The 17,754-nt window shown below is 63.3% G+C and overlaps 7 protein-coding genes across 7 annotated transcripts in view; 3 read left to right on the top strand and 4 right to left on the bottom strand.

The window, feature by feature from the left end:
- Window positions 1–1,181, bottom strand: part of F751_0896 (Ubiquinone biosynthesis protein COQ4-like protein, mitochondrial) — a gene marked incomplete at both ends in the record, with an annotated part of 5,221 nt that extends 4,040 nt beyond the window's left edge. The window contains 2 exons of the mRNA XM_011399949.1: window positions 221–668; window positions 932–1,181. Of these exons, the coding sequence (XP_011398251.1) occupies window positions 221–668; window positions 932–1,181 (698 nt within the window). The remainder of the gene's footprint in view (window positions 1–220; window positions 669–931) is intronic.
- A 1,018-nt stretch (window positions 1,182–2,199) lies between these two features.
- On the top strand, window positions 2,200–3,672 carry F751_0894 (Protein CbbY; the record flags this gene model as incomplete). The annotated part of the gene is made up of 5 exons (XM_011399947.1): window positions 2,200–2,251; window positions 2,347–2,520; window positions 2,744–2,869; window positions 3,085–3,299; window positions 3,442–3,672. 5 exons carry the CDS (start codon window positions 2,200–2,202, stop codon window positions 3,670–3,672), a joined length of 798 nt encoding a protein of 265 aa, XP_011398249.1.
- Window positions 2,292–2,537, bottom strand: F751_0895 (hypothetical protein; the record flags this gene model as incomplete). The annotated part of the gene is made up of 1 exon (XM_011399948.1): window positions 2,292–2,537. One exon carries the CDS (start codon window positions 2,535–2,537, stop codon window positions 2,292–2,294), a length of 246 nt encoding a protein of 81 aa, XP_011398250.1.
- A 269-nt stretch (window positions 3,673–3,941) lies between the features above and the next one.
- On the bottom strand, window positions 3,942–11,529 carry F751_0893 (Splicing factor 3B subunit 3; the record flags this gene model as incomplete). The annotated part of the gene is made up of 20 exons (XM_011399946.1): window positions 3,942–4,016; window positions 4,183–4,267; window positions 4,447–4,649; window positions 4,931–5,023; window positions 5,193–5,349; window positions 5,626–5,746; window positions 5,871–6,023; window positions 6,350–6,611; window positions 7,055–7,507; window positions 7,643–7,738; window positions 7,820–8,022; window positions 8,205–8,346; window positions 8,591–8,670; window positions 9,288–9,471; window positions 9,821–9,987; window positions 10,184–10,337; window positions 10,553–10,796; window positions 10,912–11,043; window positions 11,183–11,340; window positions 11,485–11,529. The coding sequence occupies 20 exons, from the start codon at window positions 11,527–11,529 to the stop codon at window positions 3,942–3,944; spliced, it is 3,207 nt and encodes a 1,068-aa protein (XP_011398248.1).
- A 730-nt stretch (window positions 11,530–12,259) lies between these two features.
- Window positions 12,260–12,556, bottom strand: F751_0892 (hypothetical protein; the record flags this gene model as incomplete). Its single annotated transcript, XM_011399945.1, has 1 exon — window positions 12,260–12,556. One exon carries the CDS (start codon window positions 12,554–12,556, stop codon window positions 12,260–12,262), a length of 297 nt encoding a protein of 98 aa, XP_011398247.1.
- On the top strand, window positions 12,370–15,662 carry F751_0891 (Protein GrpE; the record flags this gene model as incomplete). The annotated part of the gene is made up of 8 exons (XM_011399944.1): window positions 12,370–12,432; window positions 12,565–12,732; window positions 12,846–12,974; window positions 13,886–14,183; window positions 14,407–14,687; window positions 14,781–15,026; window positions 15,226–15,300; window positions 15,483–15,662. The coding sequence occupies 8 exons, from the start codon at window positions 12,370–12,372 to the stop codon at window positions 15,660–15,662; spliced, it is 1,440 nt and encodes a 479-aa protein (XP_011398246.1).
- A 1,022-nt stretch (window positions 15,663–16,684) lies between these two features.
- F751_0890 (Fumarylacetoacetase) overlaps window positions 16,685–17,754 on the top strand; it is a gene marked incomplete at both ends in the record, with an annotated part of 2,977 nt that continues 1,907 nt past the window's right edge. The window contains 3 exons of the mRNA XM_011399943.1: window positions 16,685–16,798; window positions 17,024–17,148; window positions 17,379–17,529. Of these exons, the coding sequence (XP_011398245.1) occupies window positions 16,685–16,798; window positions 17,024–17,148; window positions 17,379–17,529 (390 nt within the window). The remainder of the gene's footprint in view (window positions 16,799–17,023; window positions 17,149–17,378; window positions 17,530–17,754) is intronic.

Raw genomic sequence — 17,754 nt, 5'->3', positions numbered from 1 at the left:
GAGGATGGGGGGGAGGAGGGGGAATGAAGGTGGTAGTGGACTGGAGATTGTAGAGCGAGGGGAGGTGGACAGAGGTGACCCTGAGGGGCAGGCCATGCTTGCATGCCCCTGCTCGACCCATCTGCACGCTCAGCAAGGGCATCATCCTTCTCGGTCAGCAGGTCTCCAGTCGAGATCATCCACCCTCCACCACCCGACCCTCCACATTACGACAACTCACTCTGTGACGATGCCAAGGTAGGGTGACAGCACAAAGCCCTGGAAGAGGAGGAGGTTGGGGTGGCGCAGCGTGGCCAGCACATCCACCTCGCGGAGGAAAGCATCGCGCCCCTTGGGCGACAGGTTGAGCAGCAGCTTGGCCGCCGCCAGGCTGCCCTGGTACTTGCAGATGAAGACCTCGCTGAAGCCGCCCACGGCAATGCGGGGCCCCACCAGCACGTGCTTGGGGTCGAGCTCCAGTGGGTGGCGCTGCGGCAGAGGGTCGACAGGCAGCGGTACACGTGGCAGCGCGGGCTTCAGGTGCGCCAGGTTCTTCCGGAAGGTCATGGTGCGGGGGTGGAGCACCAGCGACTCCAGCCCCGGCAGGTCGGGTGGGGTATCCAGCAGGCTGCTGGAGGACCGGGCCGAGGGCGGGGGCAAGGGTGGGCCATCGTCCGCATTGTACTGGCCTGCGAGAGGGGGAGGGGGGCGGGGGCGGGGGCAGGGGTCTGATAGCCTGGTTTGGAGGGCTTGAGACGTTCCAGGACGGAGCATGAGGAGTCTCGCAATCAGGGTGCGAGCCGTCGGCGACGCTTCTCACAGAGGGAGCTCATGAGACGCCAGCAGAGGTCGAGTGAGCCTCAGCATGAGGCCCCATCGCAGGCGTTGGCTCTCGACGCCACGCCCACCCTGCACTCCCAGACACCAGCCCCGACTGATCCATGGCGCCCACCTTCGTTGGCAAAGTTCTGGCCCTCTGCAAAGCGGGCGGTGAAGGCATGCCGCACCGTCACCTCGGTCGTGTTGGGGTCGCCTGTGGGATGGAAGGAGACCCGCGTCGCGCCATGGCTTCCCACGCTCAGGGGCTGAATGGGAAAGGCACTCAGCGCCCCATCCTCAATGGCATCCCCCAGCCGCTGCCGGTCCTCCCGGCTCTGCGACGAAGAAGGGTACACGGGGCTGGGTGAAGTTCGAAGGATCATGTGCCGTTCGCCGCCCCTAGGGACGACCTCTCAAGTGAGGAGCCGGCGCGGGGGTGCCTGCCTGAGGACAAGAGGTCGCACACGGGAGGACGGTGCCCTGGGCAAAATCTCATCCGAACGCCTAACAAATACTAAACCACGCACCATTACGAGGTTCACATCCCCATCCTCGGAGGTGAGGGACGCGGAATGCGTCAGAGAGGAGCCGCCGAGCACCAGCGACGCTGTTGTCGAGGGCGTCCCGGCAGACGAGTTTGGCACATGGACGTCCAATGGCAGATCAGCCATTCGGACTCCGCCTCTTGGCGTGTTCTCCAGATTATTGAGCTATCCTGGGCGCTGCGGGAGGGCAGGATGATCGCGTATTCAATGGACACTCAAGCGGAGCGCCTGGCGACCACTGGTGGCCCGCGGCTGGACCATGCCATCTCAAGGTGCAGGGGAGGACGAAGATGGGCTGTCGAGTACCGCTCCGGCACTCGAGCACTGCCTTGGGGCCACTCTGGATGGCTGCCGGGGCCCGCGATGCGAAGTATGTTTTCGGAGGTTAAGAATCTGCGGAGAAATTGTTCAGGTGGAAAGTCTAGCTGGGTGGGTGGAGTGGATTGCTCCATCATCTGGCCATTTCTAGCTGGATCGAATACAGCACATATTGTCCCGATACGGTCATCGCAAACATGGCTAGGACCTTGCCATGCGGTGTCAGCTCCCAAACAGGCGTCACTATGCACGCAAAGGCATGGCATGGGGCGGGATGCGGACAGAGCATGGGTCGAGGTCGAACCTCCACAGCTCATACATGGATGATGAGGTGAGCACAGGTAGCGATGGAAGGCCTTACTCCTTAAAAAGAGCACATGAACATGATTTGGCAAAGATTCCTGGCAAAAATAGTGCGCTGAGGACATGGGCCATGTGACCTGATTTCCACCACCTAGCCCCCCAAGTGGGTCCGTGCTGTGCGCAATGCAGGAGTCCAGCAAGAACTGCCAACTTGACAAGGCTAACCAGGCCTCAGATGCAAGCCCGGAGCGCCAAAAAGGCGGATGCGCTGATATTTGATTGTGATGGTGCGCGGAGGGTGGGTTGAAGTACTCTGCGCGCGTTGAGTCATGATGCACATCTTCTTCCCAAACCAATCTGGCCCTCCGACCACCCGTACCAGGGGTCATCATTGAGAGCGAGGGCATCCACCTCCAGGCATACAATGCGACTTTTCGTGACTTTGGACTTCGCATCGAGGGCCACTCCGAGGATGCGGTACAATGGAGCGAACCATTCTACGAGATGCTGCAGAATAAGATTGGTGGAGGGAAGCATAAGATGCGGTACTACTTTGGTGAGCTCATTGGCCATGGTGGCGGCGTCTCTCAGCTGCAGGGCTTGAGTGTCTTCCTTCCCTGTACCTGTGCTTGTGGGGCCTGATTTTTGGGAACTAGTGATCGCGAGTCCCAATGCCTCCCTAGCAAGGTAAGTCTAGCAGATCATTCTTCTTGATCGTGAAAGGAACATTTGGAGCCGTCGCTCTCATACTTGGTTGGCCCCCCATAACAATTGCGTAGAACAAGAGGGATGGCCAGCCTCCACCCAAGATGATTTCTCGAGTCCTCCTGCTACTGACGCCGGCAAGCAGGCACTCATAGATGCACTGCAAGATCACAAGACGGAGGCCTACAAGGACATTGTCGGTGAGTGGCCTGGCCGCTGAGAGCGGGAGCCGTTTGTTCTTCATTGCGAGGGTCTTGGGGGGCCAAGGGTAGGGAGGGCTTCGGCGATATGTCGCTCATCATAAGTTGTGCTCTGAGGCTACCTTACCTATGAACTGCACAAGCCCGGCCTCATACACTGCACGAGCCCGCCGCTACATCCGCAACATGCGCCCACACTCCCCCCCCCCTGCCAGGCAATCAACCCATCGACCCGAGGCCGGGCGTGGTTGAGCTGTTTGACGCAGCAAGAAAGGACGGTCTCAAGGTCGCTGTGTGCTCTGCGAGCACCAAGATTGCGGTCCAGTACGCCCTGCAAAATGTGTTGGGGGAGGACAGGTTCTTCTCCCTCGACGCCTTCCTTGCTGGCGACGATGTTGCTGAGAAGAAACCCAACCCTGCAATCTACAAGGTGTGTGTGGCCTTAGGTAGGGGGCATTGTATGGCGTTGAGCGTGCGCTGTTCATCATAATCAGCTGCAAACCTCCTGCACCCAGGTGGTTTCCCATGAGAATGCCTGCCAACCCAACCGCTCTCCTCCCTGGTCCCCGCAGGAGGCTGCGGAGAAGCTGGGTGTGGATCCAAGCGCCTGCCTGGTCATCGAAGACAGCGCCATCGGCCTGGAGGCTGCCCTCAGGGCCGGCATGCGGTGCGTGATCACCTACACCCACCAGACCGCGTCCCAGGGCTTTGCCGGGGCGGAGGCTGTGGTGGAGGATGCGCGCAAGCTGCCCTACACAGACCTGGTGGAGGGCAAGCTGTCTGGAGTGGACGATCGAGTGTAGGGCTGGGGTAAGGGATGACTATGCTGGTAAACCTCTTTGTTGGAGCCGATGCAGCCCAGGGAGAGGTTGGTACCTGTCCCTCGATGTCCCAGACCCCCCTGCCACATCCTTCTGACGCCTGAGCCCATGTGCCGGCGATGACACTGGTCGGCGATTCTTTTCGTGGTCGGAGACCTTGCATTCTCTCACCAAACCCCAGCTTTGCAACAAAGTGGCTGTGAGATCTCTGTAACATCACAAATTGGGTGCCCAACAGACAGGAGCATGGGTCAGATTATGCGGTTTCGCACATCCTCCAGCTTCTTGAGCACTTCCCCTGGGCTGCGATCCAGCTCGCTCGCGATCTGAGGGCAGGGCTGGGTGGTGAGCCTGAGCAATGCCTGACACGACACCTGGTGCCTGCAAGGTCCCTGTCGCAGGCGGCACAGGCCAGTCCATGCGCCCTTGCCACTCACACTCCCGGCCCTGATCAGGACCCTGACGCCCCCACCTTCCCCTCATCCCGCCCACCTGCCGCTGCTTGTCGATGGGCAGCTGTGCAAATTGCTCGCAGATGTCCCCGTCCACCACCGACTTGACAGGGAAGTAGGCGGACCTGGACAGCGGGCGGTCGGGAGCTGGTGAACTGGCATGATACACCCCGTGCACTGGGCGCGACGGGGCACCTCTCTCACAAGAGACAGGGCACAGCGGCCCGGGCTGTGGCAGGGAGCAGCCTTGGGACCCTGCTGCAGCCCCAGGCTCTGCAGCAACTCTGCTCCCAGGCATCCGCACCTGAAGGCAAGGTGGTCGCGGCCCAGTAGCGGCGGGGCCTCCGCCCGCATGTGCAGCTCCAGGTGCTGGAAGAAGTCGAGGTCCTCGCGGCTGGCAAAGGGGAACAGGGTGCCCAGGCCACCCAGGATTGTGGAGTAGATGAGCACTTCCCGGCCCCCCGGCTGCAGCGTTCCACGCTGCAGCGCCGTCACCGTCTCCCCCACCTGGGGGTTAAAAAGGAGGTAGGAGAGCGGTGAGTGTCCGCAGGAGTGAGGCGTGGCATTCATCGAATGGGGCACAGGAGGGGTCGAGGCCCCGTGCAGCCAGAGGGTGCATCCCCTGCACACAGACACCCCACCAGGCATGCAGTGGCTGAGGCATCCACGCATCCAAGACCTCTTGGGCCCGCCGGCATCCACAGGCGCCCCAAGCGCCTTCCACACAGGTGATGCTTTGACTGCACCTCCCCACCACCCCGGGAGTCACTTCACACCCACTGCCTCACATGGAAATTGATGATGGAGTCCAGCTTGTTGGACGCGCCGCCCAGCACCCCGCTCTGCCCCGCAAACTTGCCGCCCGTGGGGTCCTCCTCCACCTGAGGAGTGGTGAAGGGGCTGGATCGATGGAAGATGCAAACTCACGCACCCCCTGCATTGCCACGTGCGATGCCGAGCGAGATCAGGGAAAAGGAGTCTGCATCCCGACGGCCGGCTCGTCCCCTCCCCTCCCTGCTTGGTCCCCCCCGCCTGCAGCCACGCCGGCACCTGGGCGGAGAGCTCCGGCGGCAGGCGCGAGATGTGCAGGTTGCCGAAGCGATCTGCCCCCGCCATCGTGTCGTAGTCGAGGTTCAGGGCGGCGGTGATGGATCGCGGCACCGTGTCATCGGCAAAGACGTAGAAGCTGTTGTCGGACTTCTTGTACCTGTCAGAGTTGAGGTGTGGGTGGGGTGGGGTGGGGAGATTGATGAGGCTGGTGTCAACTGCACCATCGGAGCCAGAGGCTGGGTACATTGTGGAGGTCTTCACTGGGGCTGCCTCAGCCAGGAGATGCGCCTGAGGCTCACGTGGGCAGCCTGGCTTGTAGCCATCCCTCCCCCAAGCATACATCCATTCTCAAATCCAGCCGCAACCCTCATGGGACATTGGCCTACCCCTGGCTGCACAGACAAAACCCCACAGGCCCTCCCTCATCACCCACTTGAGGTACAGGAACGACTGGCTGGCGTCCCCCACATACACGCGGTTGCCGTTGACTGCCAGCTTTGCCACCGCCGTGGGAAGCTTCCGGTATTCGCTCTTGCGCAGCAGGCGCTTCTTGCCTGGGCACGGCATGGTGGCGATCCGATGTGAGCTAGTCATCGACTGCAGCTGGTAGCATAACCCGCAAACGGTTGAGCCCACCCCTACATGACACGCCCCCCACGCCTCAGTTTTCACACTCACCCAGATCGTAGAGGCGGACGGAGGCCCCCACCCCTGCCAACAGCCGCCCCCGGAAGGCCACCATGGCCCGAGGGATGTCGTCGAGGGGTGTGGTGTGCACCAGCTCCAGTGCCCGGCCCCCAGGGCCGAAGCGGTAGATGTGGATGGCGCCGCCTGGGATGTGGGGAGTTGTGCAAGGAGACGGGGTGATGCGGTGGAGGGATGAGCGGCCTGGCAAGCGGGATCCAGGCGTGACCAAAGTAACACTGCAAGGCCAGTCGACGGTGTCCGACTATTGGAGTGCCATGCACGCTGCCAAAGCGGCAGGCCCCGCCACTGGGCTGGTCGCCTGTCCTCGTCGCCGCCGCCGCTCCCCACCCCGGCCCTGGTGTCTCTCCTTGTATGCCACCTTCTGATCTCTCATGTCCCCCCCGCTGACATCCTCTCCCCCAGCCACCAGCCCCCCCCCCCAAAAACAACCAACTTTAAATACACCGCACCTTCCGACTGCTTGGGATAGAAGGACAGGCCTCGCGCCACGCCCACGGCCAGCACCAGCGCGTCCTCGCCCTCGAAGCCGACCAGCGCGGCGCATAGCGCGGCCTCGTTCCCCCCAAGCTCCACGCAGTCGGTGGTGGCCAGGGCCAGCGGGTCTACCACCCTCACGCATGAGCCCCAGCGCCCCGGCAGGCCCGTCGGGCACCCCACCTGGTCCAGCGCCGCGGCGCTTTCCTCCCCCGCCTCGAGCCCGACGGCGTGGAACTGCACGTCGGACGGCCCGGGCTCGGCCGCGGCCCCGCCGTCCGGCAGCGGGGGCGGGCCGAGCTCCGCGGCGGCCTCGGGCACGGCCAGCGCCCCCTCCGCCAGCCCCTCCTGCTCTCTCAGCGGGACCACCCCCTGGTCAGCCTCGACCGTGATGAGCAGCTGGGATGGTGATCATTGGGGAGGGGATGGATCAGGTCGGTGGGGTGAAGAGCTCCGATTGGATGAGGAGCAATTGAGGAGGGCCCGATCCCGGGTCCCGTGAGGGAAGCGCGTGTGCCCGAGTATGGACACCTCGCGCACAGCGCTCCACACCCAGGCCACATGGCCGGCACGCTCCAGCCGATGCCGAGCCAGCGCAGATGGCTTACCGGCATTCTTGCCTGCTTCCCCTCAGCCCCCTCCCCCCCCCCCGGGACTCATAACAAAAACACCCCAAGCACCTTGTGGTCTGGGTGGATGAGGAGTTCGCGTGGCGTGTAGCGCAGGCGCACCGCCCTCTGGTCGAAGCGCTGGCCCAGGCGCTCGACGGCCAGCACGCGGAGCTGCCCCCCCGCGACGGCCACAAACCCCTCGGGGCACTGCTCGGAGGCGAAGGGCGCGGCCCAGTCCAGCGCGGCGTGCGACCCGGGGACGAGTGCGAAGCGCCCCTGGTCCGCGTACCCCAGCCAGGGGCGGGAGGAGAGGGCCAGCATGGCGGGCGCGCCGCCCAGGGCGACGCGGAACAGGCGCGGCGCGCGCGTGCCCAGGAAGCGGGAGCGCGTGTCGCTGAGGGCGCCGGTGACGGGGTCCACCTCGGTGCGCAGGAGCAGGCCCGTGGCCAGGCCAACGGCGAGGGTGAGCCCGCCGCCGGGCGAGGCGGCCAGCAGTAGCGACTCCGGCGCGGCGCCCAGGGCCTGCGTGGCCAGCGCGCGCAGCGGGTCGGCCGGGTCCAGGCCCAGCACGCGCAGCGTGCCGTCCACCAGCCCGGCGGCCAGCAGCGGGGCGCGCGCGCGCCCCGCCTCCAGCGGGGCCAGGCCCAGCGCGGAGACTTCGCCGCCCAGCGGCCGCTTCTCGCTCTCCACCAGCTGCCCCTGCGCATTCAGCTCGAAGAGGAGCAGGTCGCCCCCCGCCAGGGCCAGCGCCACCTGGCGCGCGTTGGTCGCGGCGCGGGCCACGCGCCGCGACCCCGGCGCGCGCCACTCGTTCACGCGGCCGTCGGGGCGGACGTGGCGCAGGCCGCCCGCGTGCACCTGCAGCAGGCTATCGTCGGCCAGCAGCTGCACGCCCAGCGTGGCGAGGCCGCCCGCCAGCCCGCTGTCCGACACCTCCTCCACCGTCTCGCCGATGGACATGACCAGCGTGGCGTTGGCAAAGGACACCACGATGTACGCGTCGTACTCCGCAGCCTGAGAGCGGCGCACCGTCCACACTGTGGTGTCACGTTTGTGGAGGGAGTTGGTTTGGGTAGGAAGGGGGAGCGTGGACGGGGAGGCGGAGGTGCGTTGGTTGAGGGAGAAGTTGGTGCAGGTGTGACTTAGGGTGAGAAGGGGAGCAGTATGGGACATTCGAACGGCCTTGTGGCCCCACCCCAAAAGAACCATAAACCCCTACCTGCTGTGGGATTGCCAGGCAGGGGGGACACGGCCATCTCTGCAATGCCCAGGCCGGGGCGCAGGACCCGCAGGCTGCTGCGGCATCCGCGCCCGCAGGCGGCGTACAGCTGCGGGATCTCCTCGTTCGCCAGGTTGGCCAGCTGATGAGCGGGAGGGTGAGAAGGGGAGAATTGTGTTGGGTCTATGACAGGGATCATTGGAAGAGTGCAGGGGGATGGGAGAGGCAAGCCGCATTACATCCCGATGAGCATCTGGGACGAACACCGGATGGCCCAAGGTGGCGTGCAAGGTGACGCCGAGGGTAGCAAGACCATGGTCGGTGCACCCAGTGGTCCTCAGCTCCTCGCGGACATCTCCCCCATCCCCTCCAGGGGCAGCACTCACCTTGAGGTCCAGGATGGGAGCCAGAGACTCCAAACTATCAATGGGGTCCAGGTTGGTCAGTGGTCGGGGATCGAAGAACACTGCCATGGTGGGAGGAGGGTGTTTTTGGAGGGGGCGGGGTGGGGTGGGGGGGAGGGTAGTCTGGAAGCTTGCAACCACCCTAATGGATATTTTGGGCAAGGGTTGTACAAGTCTATGCTGCTGACATGCAGGCAAACCGATTGCCTGTGCAGGCTTGCTTGAATGCATACTGGTGATGCATGAAGGTTTGCCAGCACCGCATGTTGCCGTGTCACTCCCCGACCAGCGGTGGGAAGCGCCCAGAGCCCGGGGGCACACTTCATGGATCGGCCCCCGGCAAATGGCCCTGCCAGTTTGGGCATGGCTCCACCTCCCTGCACCGTTGGAGTAGAAACACACCCAAAGACACACCTGGCTGGAAACCCTCCTCCGTCTCCGTGAGGCTGGACGCACTGGACACCACCGCATCGTCATCGCCCAAGCCCTGCATGGAGGGGCATGGAGGGGTGCCAGGGGTTTACACCGCTGTCCCACACGCTGCTCTTGTGCGCACTCGCATCACGTCCGGTGGACGGGCTCGGTGCCTTTGCATTTAGGCCTGATTCCACCCACCCACCCCTGCGAATCCACGAATGTGCAGCCCTAGCCATGCAACTCGACGATCAGCATGTCCAACCCCTCCTCGCCTGGAACTGGTACAGCGCATGGTCCCCCAGCTCCGAGGCGGCAAACAGGAAGCCCTTGCGCATGACGCAGATGGAGGAGGCCGGGGGGATGGTGTCAAAGTACTTGACGTGCATGTCCCGAACAATCTCGCCCTCGTAGTCGAGCGTCAGCTTGTACAGGTCGCCATACTCGCTCTGCGCGCACAGGAAAGTGAGGGTTGGAGGGGGTGTGAGAGGTTGTGAAGAGGCTGATGGGGCAGGGAAAGGACCCAGACCTTGTCTAGAGAAGGATCAGGCCTCTCCCCAGCCTCTGAGTGCGATGGGAGGAGGGCTGAAGCCCGCCACTTTAAACAACCCCAGCCTGTAGTGATGGTGCTGGGAGGCCGGAGTACTGCACCAGCATCACCCCCATCCACAAAGGGAAGGGCGCCGCCATCCATGCCATCCCATGTACCAGGTGATGGGTGCCGCACTGCCCCCCATCCCTTGCCGGCCCACCATCGTCACCCTCACCCTGAAACCCCCTCGCCCGCGCCCTGCCCACCTGGAGGAGGACAAAGAAGAGGTTCTTCTGCTTGTGCGTGGCCGCTGAAACGATGAGCACCGACTTCTCACCGGGGAGGGAGGACCGGCGTGGGATGACGGCCCGCAGCTCCCGCCCCTCCACCGCCCGGTAGATGACAAAGTTCTCAGCGCACACAATGACGCCCCCTGGACGCGTGGTCAGGGAGATTGGTAGCGCTCAACGGATATGTTGGTGGGCCTTCTGGGGTGGGCTGGCATCATGCAGTCGCTGCGAGCAGCGTATTTCTTCATCTTCCGGGCGCCTCTTCCCAGGACCGCTACGGCGCGTCACCCATGAGAGCACCCGCCCACCCACAAAACACCCCCCAGCTGCCCTTCCAACCTGGGCCGTCGCCGCCGCCGGGAATGGGGACCAGCATGTTTGCACCGTTGTCGATGGGGTCGCTCTGCTTGCGCACCACGTGGTTCAGCCCCAGGTCCAGCTCATACAGGGTGAGGTGCTTCTGGGCCTCGGAGGCCGCCTCGCCCGTCGGGTCCTGGGGGATTCGGGTGAGGATGGGGGTGGAGGGCCCTCGCAGCTGAGAGTGGACGTGCTCCGAACCCTCCATCGGGGCCCAGCACGGGCCGCGTCACATCTCACAAGAACTCCCTACGCCGCCCTGCTCAAGCGCCATGACAGCAGGACCCTTCCCCCCGACTCCGTACACCCCAGCCCTGGGCCCCTTCTACCCCTCGCACCCATCCCCCACACCTGGTCGACGTCGGTGTAGTCCAGCTCTATGGCGGCGAAGATGGGGTTGTCGAAGCCCATGTCCAACCCCACGACGCTGTAGACAAGGGTTTGACCCCGGTGCGCCTCCAGGGGGCTGCTGATGGTCAGCCGCGCCTCATTGTCGCGATTCAGCACGTACACGAACTTCTGCTTCTCCAGGGCGCCGATGAGGCAGGCGCGGCCCTTGGGGTCCACGGCCAGGTGCTCGCCGGGGACGATGCGCCTGGGGGTGGGGTTTCCGGAGGGCGGGCCAGGTGTATGTTTATGAAAGCCCCTTGCTGAGGATGGTTGTTCGGCTGTCCACATCCAGTCCCCTCATTCAGGCACCACCTGCCCACCTGGCTCCACTCTTCCCGAACGTTTCCTGGTGGATCTTGACAAAGGCATTCTTTTCCTTGGAGAACTGGAGGATGATGATGCGGCCCGAGTCGGAGCCGCAGATCACGTAGTCCTGCTGCGCGCCCGGGAATCTGTGGGGGGCATCCACGGGGGCAAGGCATCAGCCGCTGTTGTCCAATGGCCACATGATTGCCCTGCTGCACCCAAGCACAGGCTCGCCCCTGGAATCAACACGATACAAGCAACAGATGGACCCACGAGTTCTCACACCTGAAGGGCTGGATGGCTCTGATCAGGCCAAACACCTCAGTGCTGCAGATGGTCTGCATGCGCCCATTCTCGTCTGGTCGCAGCAGCTCCAGGACCTTGCCCCGTGAAACGATGATTTCTTGGAGCTTGGGGGCAGAGAAGTTCCCATAGATGGCACTCTGCAAGACGGATGCGTGGGTGGGTGGGAACCAGGGTGCACGACAGCGCAGGCGACGTGTTTTCAATGTGTGAAATCAGCGGGGCATGTTCCAACCTGCAGCGAGCAATTTATGCAATGTCCAAGTATCAACGATTCACCGTACCGTGATGGCCGAGGCCCGGCTGAGGGTCAGGTTGTAGAGATACATCACCCAACCTCCCGCCCTTCAGCGGGACCAAGCCCTGGCTGTCCACTCTCCGGTGCCTTCCAAGTCCAAGCGTATTCTGGTGTCCACAGGATTCGATTACGAGGAGAAGTGAGTAGCCTGTCCGATGTGCAGGAGGAGAGCGGCACCAAGCTGGTTTAGCGCGCCTTCAGCCGATGTTGCATCTCCTGGTGTGGTCGTTCTGGGCCGAGAAAACTCTTCCTCCGATGCATGCCAACCTTGCATGTAATTACTACATCTCTGATTTATCATCAAATCGCATTCAGCTGCTCGAATCAATCCGTGAACATTCGTCTTTGGGTGTGTGACCCACGTTTCGCCGGGATGGCACGCGCGTTGCGGTCACTTACCTTGGTCGGGCGCGCTCTGCTTCGGGAGCAGGCTTCTGGGTCTAAATTGACATACCAGGTGAGTCGAAGAAAGTCCTGTTGAGTCTGGACTGCCCACATCCCATCTATACCTTCTCGCACTCTCTGTCAAGTCATCGCACAAGTCTCATGCATGGCCACACAGGCACGCTTCAATCCTGCCCCCCCCCAAATCATGCAGCCTACCACGTTCAGGGCGTTCGCATCGTCCACTCGTGCATCCTGGTGGCCTTCCAGCTCTCCTCCCGAGACGGCCAAGGAAGGAGGGACCAGCGCAGCCGCAGGCACCGAGCCTGCCGCCGCGTCTGCTGGTGAGCCCGCCACAGAGGCCGCTGCATCCGATCTCACTCCAGACGAGCTGAAGCAGGCACTGCAAGCCGCCAAGGAGCAGCTGGAACTCGCTCAGAAGGAGGCTGCAGAATCCAAGGACCGGCTGGTAAGGACACTGGCAGACATGCAGAATCTGCGAGAACGGACGGCCCGACAGATTGCCGACACCAAGCAGTTTGCCGTCCAGGTGTGTGGAAGGGAGGCAGGTCTGGGGTATGAGGAATGGTATCGCCTTGCCCCACGTCCACCGCTGGATGGTGTGCGTGCACTGGGACTGCACCCTGAAGCATGCCGAATCCTTGTCCACACATGATTGCAGGGAGTGGTGAAGTCCTTCATCGAGGTGGCTGATAACCTGGATCTGGCAATAGGGTCTGTTCCTGAGAAGGAGCTGGAAGGGGGTGAGGACGTCGATGTGGAGAGGGCGCTCACCCTCCTGAAGCGGCTTCGGGATGGAGTGGTCATGACGGAGAGCATCATGCTCAAGGTAACATGTGTTTGTGTAGTGGGGCGCGGGGCTGTTGACATGGTTGCAGACATCCTGCAATATTTGAGCTCCCTGTGATGCCTTCTCACCCATGCACACCCCTCCCTGCACAGCTGCTGGAGAAGGAGGGTGTGAGGAAGTATGATCCCCAGGGCGAGCCCTTCGACCCCAACCTTCACAACGCCATGTTCCGTGTGCCCAACTCCGGGGTCAAGTCTGGGCATGTGGCCCACGTCATTAAGGTGTGTGTGGTGGGGGGGGGGGGGGCGGGGAAAGGAGGGCACGGGGCATGGTTGCCTGAGGAGAAGGGGAAGGGTGTGTTTTTGCAGGACCTGGTATCCGTGAGGGAAGCTGTCAAAAAGTTGGGCACAGTAAGAGGCACCAGAATTTTGCCACTCTTGTACACAACCGAGGAGAGGTAATGGGGCCACAGCATCCGCAACCCATCCCATCCTTTCTCTCTGCACCCCATGCCATCAACAGAAAGGATACATGCTGCATGAGAGAGCCGTCCGAGCCGCCGACGTTGGCGTGGCTGAGTGAGGTCGCCAGTGCTGCCGTGTCACCGTGGTGCCACAGCGCACCCTCTGAACGTATCTTCTGCTCCATGTGACAACTCTCGTGTAAGACCGGACGCATGGCAGTTTCAAACCCTGAAGAGCACATCAGGATGGTGTTGTAAACAGGCTTACTTAGAGTGCCCAATCCCTATGCACGCCCCGTGTGCCATCCTCTACCCCACAAGCTGGGCATGTAAACTGAGCTTTGGAAAACGTCCAGTTCCAAGACTAGACGATGCCGGAACTGGTACTCTCGCCGAAGATCAGTGTGAGCAGCACGTGGGCACAGGGCAGAGCATGCACTGCACGCCCTCTCTCACCCCCAACCCGTACGCTCATCGCGCATGCGTCGTGGCCTTGAGAGTACAGGGCCAAGACTGCAGGCATTATAAGGTGCATCACGAGGCACCATGGTGTCGCTGCGCCTGGTGTGCTCGGCCGCGGGCCCACCGCGCGCAGACAACCCTGTCCCTAACCAGGCACCCAAGGTGGGATTGCCATGAATCGGGGGAATCAGCAACCTCCTGCATTGATTTACATGGCCTTGAAACATGCTTGTACTCAGAGTTCCCCACTCCCACCCCTCATCTCAGAACCAGACCATCCGGCCGCGCCCCCAGGCGACAGCAAACCCGCAACCCTTGCGTCGATCGACCGCTGCCCCCCAGCCCAGCGTGGAGCTCGCCTACTCCACGGGCTGGTCCGGCGCGAGTCTGCATGGATCCATTGCTGGACAGGAGTGGCAGACCCTGGGCCTCAAGCCCGTGGTGTCTGGGGCTGGTGCCTGGCACCACCTGAACCTGCCCGTGCCGGCCCAGGGCAATCCCCCGACGCCCCTCCTGGAGTTTGTCATGACAAACGGGGCATCGGGATGGGACAAGCCCACGGAAGGTATGTGTTGTTGTGTTTCTTGGTGGGGGGGGAGGGTTGGCCGTCGTCGTGCGCAGAGCAGCGGCTGGGTAAAAGTCTGTTCGGCTCTCGGGGAAGGTGCTCACACATGGCTGGGCACCACATGCATGCTTTCCTTGTCTTCAAAACTTTCGTGTGCCCCCCTTCATCTTTACTCATCAGATCGTCGCCCTCGCCCGCCGAGCCCCCTCATGCCCTCCACCAGGTGGGCACTACACCATCGCCGCGCCCGGCCGGTACTGCCTGCAGCACGGGCGGGTGGAGAGCGTGGCCCACTCCCGTCGCCTGCTCCTGGTCACCGACCTGGACGACACGCTGGTGGGCGACGACGAAGCCACCGCCGCCTTCCGCGACTGGTGGCTGGCGCGCGCCATGCCCGCCGGCGCGCGCCTGGTGTACAACACGGGGCGCGCGCTGGGCCTGTTCGAGGACCTGCTCTGCGCCAAGCGCGGCCTGCTGCCGGAGCCCGACCTGCTCCTGTCGGCGGTGGGCACGCGCGTGTACGAGCGGGGAGCCGAGGGCGCCTGGCGCGCCGCGCCGGGGCACGCGCCGCGCCTGGACGCCGGCTGGGACCTGGAGGCCGTGCGTGACGCGGCCTACGCGGCGCTGGCAGCGGTGGGGCGGGACGCCATGCACTTCCGCCCGCCCGCAGAGCAGAACGAGCACAAGGTGACCTGCGGTGTCCACGTGGGCGCGCTGGCGCGCGTCGCGCAGGACGTGCGCGAGCGGCTGGCCAGGCATGGGGTGCAGCTGCGCCTCGTCGCCAGCGGCGTCGGCGACTGGAGGTTCCTGGACCTGGTCCCGATGGCGGCCGGCAAGCGGCAGGTGGGTGGTGATTCCTGTGTGGGGTGTGTCGTTTGAGGGGTGGGGCGGAGAGAGGATGGTTGAACAGAGGAGAGCAAGGTCAGGGTGGGGGACCACGTGAGTGGCCGGGGGAATGCAGGCCAGGGACCTTGGCGGCGCGGCTCAGAACCAAGTCCCGGCGCCTTGCCTCATCGTTACCCCTCTCCCACACATTCGTCAGGCGATGGACTTTGCGGCGGAGACGCTGGGGTTCAGGCACGAGGACATCGTGGCGGCGGGCGACAGCGGCAACGATGTGAGGCTGGGGGTGCCTAGGGGGTGCATGTCACACGGATTGGTTATCCCTCATCGTGTGCAACTGTGCCACGATGGGCAGCGTGCTGCTACCAAGCGTGTTTCTATGAACTGCCAGACGCCATACCGAGTACCACCCAGCATAAGCGCCCCCCCTCCCCCGCCCCCCGCCCCCTCAAAAAGGTGGACATGCTGGAGGGGGCGCCCGCTGCCATCGTGGTCGCCAATGCCCAGCCAGACCTGCTGGAGTGGGTGGAGCGCAGCCGCTCCCCGGGGGTTATCCGGACCCGTGGATCCCGGGCCTGGGGCATCCTGGAGGGTCTGGAGCGGCTGGGGTGCGGGTTCCAGCCGCCCACGCTCTGAGATCCAGAGGGCGCCTGGAGATTCATGTTGTTCGTACCTCTGTTCACCCTTCTCTCCCCCCCATCTTGGGCGCACCTTGGCAGTGCAGGCGCCCCTCCCTCCATATCACGTGCGAACCCACTACCCCTCTCAGCATTGCCTTCCTCTCATAACTCAAATGTCCCTTGTGCCACTGCTCGTCATTCATCATGTGACAAGGCCATCGCAGCTGGTACAAGCAGCGCAATTGCCAGCAAAGCAGCGAGCTGTGGTCGTGCTCCTGATGGCCAGGGCCAAGTCATGGTCATCAACGGCGGTGAGACACATTTGCCTGAGATGGGTGAGGGCGGGTAAGGGGCCATATCAAGTGCTTGCGGAAGGCTGATCAGCCAGATCCTGCCGCAGGAGCGCGCGCTGAGCTGAGATCGAGGCCTCCAATGTCGGAAACCCATCCGAAACGAGCGCCAGTCATTGCATTCATCGCAGCATCTGGGACCCCATCAGGATACAAACGCCGATCTATATGTGTACTGGGCACCACTGCTCCTGGTCTGAACCTCGTGGCCACCGTTTGACTCAAGAAAAGGGCTTCCCCTCGCGGCCACCCGCGGCCTGTCTCGGAGCCCGCAATGGCGACCAGCTGGGTCAGTGTGCAGACTGACAGCGACTGGTCCCTCCAAAACCTGCCATATGGTATTTTCAGTACCGCTGATAATCCCCGTCCCCGACCGGGGGTGGCCATTGGGGACCTGGTGATCGATCTGGCCGCCCTCAGCGGGAGTGGCCTCCTGGCCGGTCACATGCTGGGCTCCAGCTCCTGCTTCCAACAGGCACGTTTTGCCGTGTTGAATTATTCTGGATCTAAAGGGCTTAAGGAATCTGTCAGCATCGGCTCAAGGCCCTCGGCCAGCGAATGCTGACAATCAGGTCCCCTTCCTGCTGGTGTGGCTCCTGAGTGACACCCTTTGCTGCTCCCAAAGCTCCTGCTTTCGAATCCATTGGCCAACCCCTGTGCACAGACCACGCTGAATGAATTCATGGGCATGGGCCAGCCGGCGTGGCGGGAGGCGCGATCTATCCTCACACGCCTGCTATCCTCCCAGGAGGGCGTCCTCCGCGACTCCGCATACCTGCAATCCTCCTGCTGCATCCCTCAGGTGTGTGCTGGTGTGATGTGGAGAGTGTGGCTTTCAGTAAGCGGTGCTGTGGGGAGGGGGGGGTCAAATGATGACGTATGTGCACATTTTTGCATGCAAGAGCTATCATACCATGTGATGATGCCGAGACTGCCAGTGAAGGGATTTCGTGGCTGCACCTGCGATGCAATCAGCACCCCTGGCCCGGCAATGAGTAGCATCACCCTCACACCCTCCCTCGCGCAGTCAGCGGTCACCATGCACCTGCCTGCCACCATCCCAAACTACACCGACTTTTACGCGTCGCGGGAGCATGCCACTGCAGTCGGCGCCATGTTTCGGGGGAAGGCAAACGCCCTGCAGCCCAACTGGTAGGGTGGGAGGGGGAAAGAGGGGCTAGGTATGCGTAGGAATGCATGCCAGGAAGCATGTAATCCCCCACCCTGCAATCACCGTGGATCGCCGGGGACAGGGGCATGACGGTGGAAAGCTGACGGTCTTCGCTGGAGCTCTAGCGAGGCTTGGATCACCTCCCAGGGAACTGTTTTCCGTAGCTGCCACTCCGTCACCATGCCGCGATCGCCTCTCTCTCTTGCACCAGGCTGCACCTGCCCGTGGGCTACCACGGCCGTGCCTCCTCCGTGGTGGTGTCTGGCACTGACGTCCGCCGTCCCTGGGGCCAGGTGTGGCAGGAGGAAAGCAAGCAGGCCGAGTGGGTGCCCAGCGCCGCCGTGGACTACGAGCTCGAGCTGGTGAGCTGGGCATGGGTGATGGGGGGGGGCCGAAAGGACAACCGCACATGCCTGGTTGAAATGCACCCGCGCCGCGCTCGGGCCCATGCCCCTGTTGGGACGCTGAAAAGGGCGCGAGACGTGAACTGCTAGCTTGGCACACACCCGGAGCGGCCCGCGGTGCACACCCCAAGGAGCCCCCCCCCCCCCCCAACCCCCCCCACACCCCCTCCCCCCAAGAGGATC

This window comes from Auxenochlorella protothecoides, assembly GCF_000733215.1.
Source record: "Auxenochlorella protothecoides strain 0710 unplaced genomic scaffold scaffold118, whole genome shotgun sequence".
In the NCBI taxonomy this organism is placed as follows: Eukaryota; Viridiplantae; Chlorophyta; class Trebouxiophyceae; order Chlorellales; family Chlorellaceae; genus Auxenochlorella; species Auxenochlorella protothecoides.
This window is presented reverse-complemented; position numbering and strand designations above follow the sequence as displayed.